General features: G+C 39.8%; 1 protein-coding gene across 1 annotated transcript in view; it reads right to left on the bottom strand.

The window, feature by feature from the left end:
* LOC138737386 (dynein axonemal heavy chain 8-like) overlaps positions 1-12,902 on the bottom strand; it is a 446,335-nt gene that overhangs the window by 251,610 nt on the left and 181,823 nt on the right. Inside the window, exon 12 of the mRNA XM_069888133.1 lies at positions 10,837-10,938. Within this exon, the coding sequence (XP_069744234.1) occupies positions 10,837-10,938 (102 nt within the window). The remainder of the gene's footprint in view (positions 1-10,836; positions 10,939-12,902) is intronic.

The following is a 12,902-nucleotide window of genomic DNA, read 5'->3' as shown; positions in this document are numbered from 1 at the left end:
CCTTTAAGAGGGGACAAACCTTGTCAGCTTATTGAGGGACCCACTGGGCGAATTATGAGAAAAAACCCATCTCCTCAAAGCCTTTGTGGTTCCAGAGAGGGGAAGCTCTAGCAGGGGATGCATCCTATCAGGGTTGGAGCCAATGATGCCGTTCTCCACCATGTAGCCAAGGATAGTCCTGAATACACATTTGTCAGAATTATAGGTGAGATTCAGGGTTCACACCATGTTGAGAAAACTCTGGAGATTGGCATCATGGTCTTCCACGGTGTGGCCACAGATGGTGACATTGTTAAGGTAAGGGAAGACAGCCTTCAACCTGTACTCGCCCCTCATCCTGTCCATCTGCCATTGGAAAATAGAGATCCCATTGGTAATACTGAAAGGGAACCTCCTGAACTGTTAAAAGTCGACCATTAGCCTCAAATGCTGTGTATGGGTGGTTCTCAGAATGGAATGACAGCTGGTGATAGGCAGCTTTCAGGTCAATGGTCGAATAGACCTGATACGCGATATTGTTCACCATATCCAAAATGTGAGGGCCAGGAGTGTGTTAATTGTTTGGCTATAGTCAATCACTAACCTGGTCTTGTTTTCCCCCTTTACTACCACCAGTTGCACTCTCCACAGGCTGGTGCTGGGTTCAATGATCCCCTCCTCCAGCAGGCGCTGGGTCTCATCTTTATAAACACTCTGTCTGCTGCACTGTACCTCCTGCTCTTGGCAGTGATGGGCTTACAGTCAGCAGACAGGTTTGGGAACAGAGCTGGGGGGGTCGATGTTCATCATGAAGAGGCTGCAAGTGGCTCCAGGTTTTGAGGGCCCTCCATTCCGAACCATTACCGGAGGAAGGGGACCAGAAAACTCCAAGGTCACGCTTTTAAGGTGACACAGGAAGTCCAGACCCAACATTATTCTCCCCCTCCCTTCAAATGACAGATGAACTATACAAGGTTTCTGTACCATGCTGGGATGCTAGGAAGATTCGGTAATTCAACAGGTAGATTTTTAAGTTATATTTTTGCACAGTCCGTGAGTCTATGAAATTTCCATGGAGTCTGTGTCAATCAACGGTCGAATGTCCGTCTACCTTCATCGTCACCATCCAGTTGCTGAGCTGATGAGGTCTATTCTGGTCGAGGACTAGCGAATGCCAGGTCACTGGGGAGATGTTCTGTTCTTCGGTCAAGTGGCCCCCTCTGTCCTGAATTGACCTGTGCAGGTAAGATGGTGCCGACCTTCTGGCATGGCAAGATGGGCACCCTCCTTCCTCCTCTGATGATGGCCCTAAATTCAAAATCTGGCTGCTGCAAGATGGCCACTGAGCATTTTCACGCCATTTCTGTAGGCAGCATGTTGCGCAGCAGGCGATCTCGGGTGAGTCGGGCGCAGACGACTTGAGGCTGGAGTCAGAGCCAGGGGTGGTACAGTTCATCAACTTCTCTGGACCTCCCTTTCCACGGCACCCTCACCCATTGTCCCTTCTTCCCACAGCTGGAGCACGCTGAGTCTTTGGCTGGGCAATGGGCACAAGGGTGCTGTCCCTCGACACAGAAAAAGCATTCCCGGGCTCAGGAAGCGGCAACCGTTAGAGCGGGGTCCATCGTAGCAAGAGCAGCTGGTCCTTGGAGGTTCTCATCCAAGAGCATGAGTTCGCTGGCCTCCAGGTCATCATTCTCGAGACAAGCCTGTTCCAGTGATTTGGCCAGCTCAATGTGGCTGGCGAGGTCCTTCCTTCCCAACTTGAGCAGTCACTGCCTTACGTACCTCAAGCAGACACCTCCGACCAGGGTGTCCTCAATTTGTTCATCTTCCTGGACATGGCCTGAAGCGGCCTCATACCTGCACTTTTTAGTCAGCATCCGCGGATCCAGCAGATAGTTGTCAATCAACTCTCTGGGCTGTTGGTAGTGTAGGGCGAGCCAGTGCTTAGCTAGGACCTTGTTCCGGGCCTTCATGTAGCGGGCCTTCGGCACTTCCACTGTTGTCTCTTATGTCGGGCAGTCTCAGACCACTGTGTACCCTTTCGTCCCTATCATTAAGATGAGCGCCGACATCCAGAGCTCATCTGTATGGAAGACGTCCCTGGTTATATACAGGCCCCCAAGGGAGGAGCCGGGAGGCAGGATCAGTTATCAGTACAGGACACTTCTAGTGAATCACAGTTCACTACACTCAGCCTGTATGATACAATATAACTGGATACACAGGCTATACATTACACCTCAAAAGTTAAATAAATGGGACCCAACAGTATCTGACAGATGTTTTCGTTGTAAAAAAGAAATGGGAACAACAATTCATGCAATCTGGACATGTGAGAAAGTAGAAAAATTTTGGGAAGATCTAAACCAGATATTAAATAAAATTACAGAAAACAATATACCAAAAAACCCAGAGATCTTCCTCCTAAGTAACATAAAAAACAAAGAATTTGGACTTGATTTGGATGGTGCACAAAAAGGATTTGTTAAGATAGCTCTAGCCATAGCAAAAAAATGTATTGTGTCAACCTGGAAATTAGAAGATAATTTGAGAATACAACAATGGTATATAGAAATGAATAAATGTATTCCATTAGAAAAAATAACATATAATTTAAGAAATAACATTACAATATTTGAACAAATATGGGAGCCATACATGAAACACAATAGAGAAATCCTACCATGGACTTCCACCACCTAAAATGACAGAAGGAGAAGATAACGAAAAGAACTGACTCAGTAAAATTTCTTGTTTATTTTTATTAAGTGACAACATTGTTTAACGGGTTTAATGTATCTTAGATTTTGTACTTTAAATGAATGGGGGGGAGGTAGGGAGGGTGGGATGGGAGGAGGGAGGGGGGGAGAAAATGACACTATATATTTGAAAAGGAAAATGTATGTATCTTGGTCAATGTGGTTTATGGTGTGAAAAATAAAAAATTAAATAAAAAAATAGACCAATATCTCTACTTAACACAGATTATAAGATAATAGCTAAACTATCAGCAAACAGATTGGCCGACTATGTACCAAAAATAGTAAATCTAGACCAAACTGGATTTATTAAAAAAAGATGAACAACAGACAATATCTGTAAATTTATCAACTTAATTCATGCAGTAGAAGGAAATAAAACTCCAACAGTAGTGGTTGCTTTAGCCGCAGAGAAGGCCTTTGACAGAGTAGAATGGAATTATTTATTCAAAGTACTACAAAAATTCAGCCTACCAGAGAAATATATTAATCGGATTAAGGCATTATATAAGGGGCCATTGGTGAAAGTGACAGTAAATGGATATATATCAAAACAATTTGACTTAAGCAGATCAACAAGACAGGGATGTCCACTTTCTCCCTCACTGTTCGCGTTAGCTATAGAACCACTAGCAGAACTGATAAGAGGGATAAAAATAAAAGAGAAGGAATATAAAATAAGTCTATTTGCAGATGACGTTATAATATACTTAACAGAACCAGAAATATCAATAAAAGAATACATAGGAAATTGAAGGAATATGGAGAAGTATCGGGGTACAAGATCAACGCAAATAAAAGTGAAGCAATGCCAATGAATAATGCGGATTTCACAAATTTTAAGAAAGAATCGCCATTTAGATGGCAAACACAAGCAATGCGATACCTAGGTATACAACTAAATAAGAACCTTGGCCATCTATATAAACTCAATTACCATCCATTAATGAAAAAAATTACAAGACGATTTAGAGCATTGGAAAGACTTACCACTAACACTGATCGGAAGGATAAACTGCATTAAAATGAACATTTTCCCAAGGATACAATACCTATTTCAGTCATTACCAATACACCTAACAGAGAAATTTTTCAAGGAGTTAAAGAAAATAATAAGGAAATTCTTATGCAAAGGGGGGAAACCGAGGATAGCACTAGATAAATTAACAGAATGGTACAAACAAGGAGGCTTACAACTACTAAACTTTAAAAATTATTATAGAGCCGCACAATTAAGATAACTATCAGATTTTTATCAAACAAGGGAAAAACCAGATTGGACCAGATTTTAACTAGATAAAATAGGGGAGAAGATACCTGAAAATATACTATATAAATGGGATGAAAAATTGGTGCAACGTAGGAATTCACCGGTATTGCGTCATCTGCTCAACATTTGGAAGAAGATTCATATAGAAAGGAATAAAACAAATTACCAACTACCAAAACTAATATTGACGCAAAATCAGCTAATCCCTTTCACAATAGATAACCTTTCCTTTAGAGAATGGGAGAGAAAAGGGATCAAAAGAATAGAAAATTGTTTTTCGGGAAATAAATTATTATCCTTTGAACAAATGAAGGATAAATATAATATAACTCACGATACAATGTTTGCATACTACCAACTGAAAACCTACTTGAAGGACAAATTGGGAAACAGTCTGAGGTTACCAGAAGGAAGCAATTTTGAATATGTGATTACAGACTCATTGATAATTTAAAAATTTGTAACAAACATGTACATCAAACTGCAAGAAAAAGAGAACAAGGAAACAAACGGTAAACCTAAACAAAAATAGGAACAAGATCTAAACATAAAGATAAAGAATAAAACATGGGAGAAGCTATGCTCCGGAACCATGAGAAATACAATAAACACGAGGTTATACATAATACAATATAACTGGATACACAGGCTATACATGACACCTCAAAAGTTAAATAAATGGGACCCAAGTATCAGACAGATGTTTTCGCTGTAAAAAAGGAAACGGGACAACAATTCATGCAATTTGGACATGTGAGAAAGTGGAAAAATTTTGGAAAGATCTAAACCAGATATTAAATAAAATCACAAAAAGCAATATGCCAAAAAACCCAGAGATCTTCCTCCTAAGTAATATAAGAAACAAAGAATTTGGACTCGATTTGGATGGAGCACAAAAAAGATTTGTTATGATAGCCCTAGCTGTAGCAAAAAAATGTATCATGTCAATCTGGAAATTAGAAGTCAACTTGAGAATACAACAATGGTACATAGAAATGAATAAATGTATTCCATTAGAAAAAAATAACATATAATTTAAGAAATAACATTACAATATTCGAACAAATATGGGAGCCATACATGAAATACAATAGAGAAATCCTACCATGGACTTCCACCACCTAAAATGACAGAAGGAGAAGATAACGAAAAGAACTGACTCAGTAAAATTTCTTGTTTATTTTTATTAAGTGACAACATTGTTTAACGGGTTTAATGTATCTTATAGATTGAACTTCAAATAAATGGGGAAGAGGGTGAGGGAGGGAAGGAAGGGATGGGGAAAAAAGGGGAGAAAATGACACTGTAATATTTAAGAAGAAAAATGTCTGTATGTATCTTGGTCAATATGGTTTATAGTGTGAAAAATAAAAAAAATTTTAAAAAAAGAAAACCAGTCACAAGCCATGGTGGACAAGACAAGATAATATAACTTATAGCAAAACAAACTGAAATCATTGCAATGTTAGCGCAGCTACATGGTTTATACAGTTTACCTATGAAGGAAATTCCAGTTTTTAATGGAGATCTATTACAATATCCGACGTTCATCAAATCTTTTGAACATCACATTGAAAGAATTACAAAAAAATGCTAAAGATCACCTTTATTATTTGTAAAATAGAACCATATACTACAGTAAAGGTGAAGGAGTTAGTCAAAAGTTGCCAATATATGAATTCAGATCCAAGGTTTTAAAAGGGTAAAAGAATTATTATAACATCATTATGGCAGTGAACATAAAATTGCAAGGGCCCACATAGACAAGATCCTTTCTTGGTCAGTAATAAAATTAGAGAATACAAAGGCTTTACAAGAATATGCACTCTTTCTGAGAGGATGTTGCCACACAATGGGAAGTAGTGTACATTTGCAAGAGTTGAATTTGTTTGTTATTTTGTTGAATATTATAAACAATTTGCGTTATAAGCTAAAGGGTTTATGGAGAACTAAAGTCACATAGCTTAAGATGCTTTCCAGAAGGGACGCCATCTTTGAGGATGTTGTACAATTTTTGGAATAGCATGTGTATGTTAACACCATGCCAGTGTTTGGAAATATTAAGGATACTTCAATAGTTCCTAAAGATGTAAAGAAGTCTAAGTCATTGTCTCAACAGAAACCAAAGGAAAGTACCTTTATTGTTGCTGTGTCAGATACAAACACAGGAAAGAACAAGGAAACAAAGAAAAAGGGAGATCAGACTATTCATGAAAGCTGTTTGTCTTGCAAAGATAATCATGCTTTAGAAAGATTTTCACAATTGGAGAAAAAGTCGCATGACGAGAAATTAACCATTTTAAAGCAGAATGGAATATATTTTGGCTGCTTGTGTAAAAGACACATCAGCAAAATTTGTAATAAGTGACTCAGTTGTGATAGTAATTTATACTTTATAGTAATTATTATTATATTATTCTATTAATTATGGGCCGGAATGTTGTGTGCTTGATTCTTTTTTTTTATTTTATTTAATTGTTTGCATCATTACAGGACAAAATGCATAAAACATTCATCAAATATCCATAGCCAATGATACAAAAAAAAAGTACTTTTCTATATCACCCCTCCCACCCAAAAGTAAGAAAAGGAAAGAAAAGAAAGAAACACCTACCATTTAATATACAATGATATTAGCATCATTGATTGTTATTAAAAATTACTAATTAAGAGGAGTGGATAAGACAGGTGGACAGAAAAATATCCATAAAATCCATATATGGGTTTCCAAATAATATAAACATTTTCAACTCAATTCCTTAAATTATATGTAATTTTTTTTCCAAAGGTATACAATTTTGCATCTCATTATACCATTTACTTATTAACACTTCTCTCTCATCTTTCCATGATATCACTAGACATTTCTTTGCAGTTGCTATTGCAATATTTAAAAAATTTCTTGATATTTGTCCATTTCAATTTTATATTCCTTTCATAAATATCTCCAAGTAAAAATATTTTTGGATCCTTTGATATCTTTATCTTCATAATTTGCCCTAATAATAAACTCAGTTCATTCCAAAATCTTTCCACTTTTTCACAAGACCAAACTGAATGCAAAAAAAGTCCCAATTTCTTTCGCACATTGAAAACATTTATTTGAATAATTAGGATCAAGTCCATTTAACTTATGTGGAGTATAATACAATTGATAAAGAAAATTATATTGAACTATTTGATATCTAACATTTACTATATTTGTAACACTTTCATAACATAATTTTGACCAAATCTCCTCAAATTTGTATATTTTAATCTTTCTCCCATCGGATTTTTGATTTATATAAATCTTTTTTCTTTACAGTTTCTTGTAATTTTATATACATATAATAATAAATTTCTTAACAACATATGTATGTTATTGTATCTTCAAATTGACTTTGTTTAATTGACTTTGTTTAGGGAGTCTCAAGTCTGCTCCCAGTCTCTCTTTTAAATACATTTTTAATTGATAATATGCAAAAATTGTATTATTATGTATATTGTATTTATATTTTAATTGATCAAAAGTTAAAAAAGACCCTAAGAAACAATCTTTTATTCTCTGTCAACCTTTACTATACCAATTATCAAATAAAGAATGATTCAAAGTGAAAGGAAGAAGTTGATTTTGTTTTAACAACATTTTTGATAATTGATAATGTTTAATTGCTCTCTCAATATGAATTATATTCCATATGTTTAAAATGTTTCAATACAGTAAAATATTTAGTTGCTTTAAATGACTCATTATTCCATTTATACAAAATTAACCCCAGAATAGTTTCACCAATTTCATTCAACTTGTCTTCCCCACACAATGCACAGGTAACCTAATGCTGAATGAACAGTCAGATAATCAAGAAGCAGGAGAGTTATCTTCTGAACCAGGAGACGAGGTATGATCGCCACAAACAGAGAAGAGATTGTAGAATCTGAGACATCAGAACCTCAGAGACTTGACAAAAATTCTGGAGAGTCTGTGCATCAGGCTACCCAGCTACCGAGACGTTCTAGCAGGATAAGGAGAAAACCAGCGAGGCTTATTGCAAAGATGTAATAAACAGCTGAAGATTGTTAATGTCGATAAGTTACTTTTGCAATGTAATGTTCTGAGTTTTTTTTTAAATGTAAATGAGAAATGTACAGGGTGATGATGGTGGCATCACGAAGATCCTGAGGCAGTTTACCTTGGTCCCAACAAAGCTTGAAAAACTCATGCAGTTTGGCATGCAGAGTTTTGCCGCCAGCCTTCCAGACTTCTGGGGGGATTCCATCCATACCTGCTGCTTTGCCACTTTTCAGTTGTTCGATTGCCTTATATGTCTCATCCAGGGTGGGAACCTCATCCAGCTCTAGCCTTAGGGGCTGTTGAGGGAGCTGGAGCAGGGCGGAATCTTGGACTGAGCGGTTGGTACTGAAAAGAGATTGGAAGTGTTCTGACCATCGGTTGAGGATGGAGATCTTGTCGCTGAGGAGGACTTTGCCGTCTGAGCTGCGCAGCGGGCTTTGGACTTGGGGTGAGGGGCCGTACACAGCCTTTAGAGCCTCGTAGAAACCCCTGAAGTCGCCAATGTCCGCGCTGAGCTGTGTTCGTTTGGCGAGGCTAGTCCACCACTCATTTTGGATCTCCCGGAGTTTGCGCTGAAGATGGCTGCATGCGCGACGGAAGGCTTGTTTCTTCTCTGGACAGGACGGCTTTGTAAGGTGAGCCTGGTGGGCAGCTCGCTTCTTTGCCAGCAGCTCCTGGATTTCCTGGCTGTTTTCGTCAAACCATTCCTTGTTTTTCCTGGAGGAGAAGCCCAGTACCTCTTCAGTGGATTGCAGTATGGTAGCCTTCAACTGATCCCAGAGGGTTTCAGGGGACAAAAACAAAGGCGAGAAATCAGACTGCTCAAACTACAGGGGAATCACGTTGCTCTCCATTGCAGGCAAAATCTTCGCTAGGATTCTACTAAATAGAATAATACCTAGTGTCGCTGAGAATATTCTCCCAGAATCACAGTGCGGCTTTCGCGCAAACAGAGGAACCACTGACATGGTCTTTGCCCTCAGACAGCTCCAAGAAAAGTGCAGAGAACAAAACAAAGGACTCTACATCACCTTTGCTGACCTCACCAAAGCCTTCGACACCGTGAGCAGGAAAGGGCTTTGGCAAATACTAGAGCGCATCGGATGTCCCCCAAAGTTCCTCAACATGATTATCCAACTGCACGAAAACCAACAAGGTTGGGTCAGATACAGCAATGAGCTCTCTGAACCCTTCTCCATTAACAATGGCGTGAAGCAAGGCTGTGTTCTCGCACCAACCCTCTTTTCAATCTTCTTCAGCATGATGCTGAACCAAGCCATGAAAGACCCCAACAATGAAGACGCTGTTTACATCCGGTACCGCACGGATGGCAGTCTCTTCAATCTGAGGCGCCTGCAAGCTCACACCAAGACACAAGAGAAACTTGTCCGTGAACTACTCTTTGCAGATGATGCCGCTTTAGTTGCCCATTCAGAGCAAGCTCTTCAGCGCTTGACGTCCTGCTTTGCGGAAACTGCCAAAATGTTTGGCCTGGAAGTCAGCCTGAAGAAAACTGAGGTCCTCCATCAGCCAGCTCCCCACCATGACTACCAGCCCCCCCACATCTCCATCGGGCACACAAAACTCAAAACGGTCAACCAGTTTACCTATCTCGGCTGCACCATTTCATCAGATGCAAGGATCGACAATGAGATAGACAACAGACTCGCCAAGGCAAATAGCGCCTTTGGAAGACTACACAAAAGAGTCTGGAAAAACAACCAACTGAAAAACCTCACAAAGATAAGCGTATACAGAGCCGTTGTCATACCCACACTCCTGTTCGGCTCCGAATCATGGGTCCTCTACCGGCACCACCTACGGCTCCTAGAACGCTTCCACCAGCGTTGTCTCCGCTCCATCCTCAACATCCATTGGAGCGCTCACACCCCTAACGTCGAGGTACTCGAGATGGCAGAGGTCGACAGCATCGAGTCCACGCTGCTGAAGATCCAGCTGCGCTGGATGGGTCACGTCTCCAGAATGGAGGACCATCGCCTTCCCAAGATCGTATTATATGGCGAGCTCTCCACTGGCCACCGTGACAGAGGTGCACCAAAGAAAAGGTACAAGGACTGCCTAAAGAAATCTCTTGGTGCCTGCCACATTGACCACCGCCAGTGGGCTGATAACGCCTCAAACCGTGCATCTTGGCGCCTCACAGTTTGGTGGGCAGCAGCCTCCTTTGAAGAAGACCGCAGAGCCCACCTCACTGACAAAAGGCAAAGGAGGAAAAACCCAACACCCAACCCCAACCAACCAATTTTCCCTTGCAACCGCTGCAATCGTGTCTGCCTGTCCCGCATTGGACTGGTCAGCCACAAACGAGCCTGCAGCTGACGTGGACTTTTTTACCCCCTCCATAAATCTTCGTCCGCGAAGCCAAGCCAAAGAAAGAAAAGAAGAAATGAGAAATGTGTAATGCAGGTAGATGGATAATTAATCTAGTTTCCTATGGGGGTGGGGTGTAAGAAACATATTGTGGGAAGCTAGATATTTCTGTCATAGGACAAGAAAGCTTCAGGGGGAGGCATGTAATGTATGCAAATGATATGTGTGATGTCATTACATTACATTTTAGTACGTGATGAAGGCCTTCCATGGCTACAAGCTGCACACAGTTAAGTGTCTAATAAAACATCCCATTTGAAACTTCCTACAATTGGACATGTGCGTTATTGCATACCAACATACTCAACATGGTCCATTAACATCAGTATGCATTTGATGGATCTGCTAAAAATACAATGTGTTTCATAAAGCTGTACCTGCATTTTATTAATAACAACTTCAGAATCCTGGTCCCACACACGAAGTGTACCATCCTGTGTGATGTATGCCTTGCAGGCTGTAACCATTTGATTTGTGACCTAAAATTATTAATAAACATCACCATGGAGGAATTAAACGAAATCCAAAAAAATGTAGTATAACTATAGAATTATAGAACATTATAGCACATAAACAGGCCTCTTCAGCCATTCTAGTCAATGCTGAATCATTTTTTTGGGGTAGTCCAACAGACCTACATCCAGTTCATAGTCCTCTATACCACTCCTATACATGTACCTGTCCAAAATCTTCTTAAATGTTCAGATTGAGCCTGCATTCACTTCAGCTAGCAACTCATTTCATACTCCCACCACTCTCTGTGTGAAGAAGTTTCCCCTCATGCTCCCCTAAACTTTTTCCCCTTTCACCCTTAACCCATGATCTCTGGTTTGTAACTTACCTACCCTCTGTCTATCCTCCTCATAATTTTAAATACCTCTATCAAATCTCCCCTCATTCTTCTACGCTTCAGGGAATAAAGTCCTAATTTATTTAACCTTTCCCTGTAACTCAGTTTCTGAAGTCTGGAAAAATCCTTGTAAACCATCTCTACACTCAGAAATTGAGTTACAGGGAAAGTGCACAAACTGCACAATACTCCAAATTTGGCCTCACCAATGTCTTGTACAACTTTACCATAACATCCCATCTTCTATACTCAATACTTTGATTTATGAAGACCAAAGTGCCGGAAGCTCTCTTTATAACCCTTCCCACCTCTGACGCCACTTTCAGGAAATTGTGTATCTGTATTCCCAGATCTCTGTGCTCTGCTGCACTCCTCAGTGTCCTACCATTCACCTTGTACGTCCTTTCTTGCTTGGTTTATCGTTCCAAAATACAACATCTCACACTTGTCTGCATTAAATTCCATCTGACAATTTTCAGAACATTTTACCTGATCCAGATCCCTCTGCAAGTTTTGAAAACCTTCTTCACTGTCCATAATGCCTCCAATCTTAGTGTCATCTGCAAACTTGTTGATCCAATTTACCACATTATCATCCAGATCATTGAAAGAGTTGACAAACAATAGTTCAGCTCTGATCCCTCTGTGCACACCATTAATCACAGGCCTCCAGTCTGAGAAGCAATCATCCACCACTACACTCTCGTTTTTCCCATCCAGCTATAGTTGAATCCAGTTCACTATTTCACCATGAATGCCTAGCATCTGAATATTCCTGACTTACCTTCCATGTAGGACATTGTCAAAGGCAACATCCACTGCCTTTCCTTCAACAATTTTTCAGGTAACCGCCATGAAAAACTCTGTAAGATTGGTTAAACGTGACCTACCAGGCACAAAGCCATGCTGACTATACCTAATCAGTTTCTGGCTATCCAAATAATCGTATATTTGATCTTTTAGAACACCTTCCAATAATTTGCTTACTACTGATGTCAGGATCACCAGCCTATAATTTCCAGGGTTAATTCTGGAGCCTTTTTTTGAAACAATGAAATAATGTGAGCTACTCTCCTATCCTCCAGCAGCACACCTGTGACTAAGGACATTTTAAATATTTCTGCCAGAGCCCGTACAATTTCTACACTAGCCTCCCTCAAGATCTGAGAGAATACCCTGTCAAGCCCCGGGGGCATCCACCCTTATTTCCTCCTCTTTAATCTTGTTTTTCTTACTTCCCCCGACTCTCTGTCCATTTCCTGAGTGAATACTGATTTTTTTTTAAAGATTCCTTTTCCCCCCCCCCCCCCATCTCTTTTGGCTCAAATAAACCCAACCACTCTTATCTTCAAGGAGATTAATTTTGTCCCTTACTATTCTTTTGTTCTTAATATACCTGTAGAAATCCTTAGGATTTTCCTTCACTTTGTTTGCCAAAGCAACCTCATGTCTTCTTTTAGCCTTCCTGATTTCTTTCTTGAGGTTTTTCTTGCATTTTTATTCTCAAGTACCTCATTTGTTCCATGTTGCCTATACCTGCTATACACCTCTCTCTTCTTTCAAACCAGATCACCAATATCCCTCGAAATCCAA

This window comes from Narcine bancroftii, chromosome 6, assembly GCF_036971445.1.
Source record: "Narcine bancroftii isolate sNarBan1 chromosome 6, sNarBan1.hap1, whole genome shotgun sequence".
Lineage (NCBI taxonomy): Eukaryota > Metazoa > Chordata > Chondrichthyes > Torpediniformes > Narcinidae > Narcine > Narcine bancroftii.
This window is presented reverse-complemented; position numbering and strand designations above follow the sequence as displayed.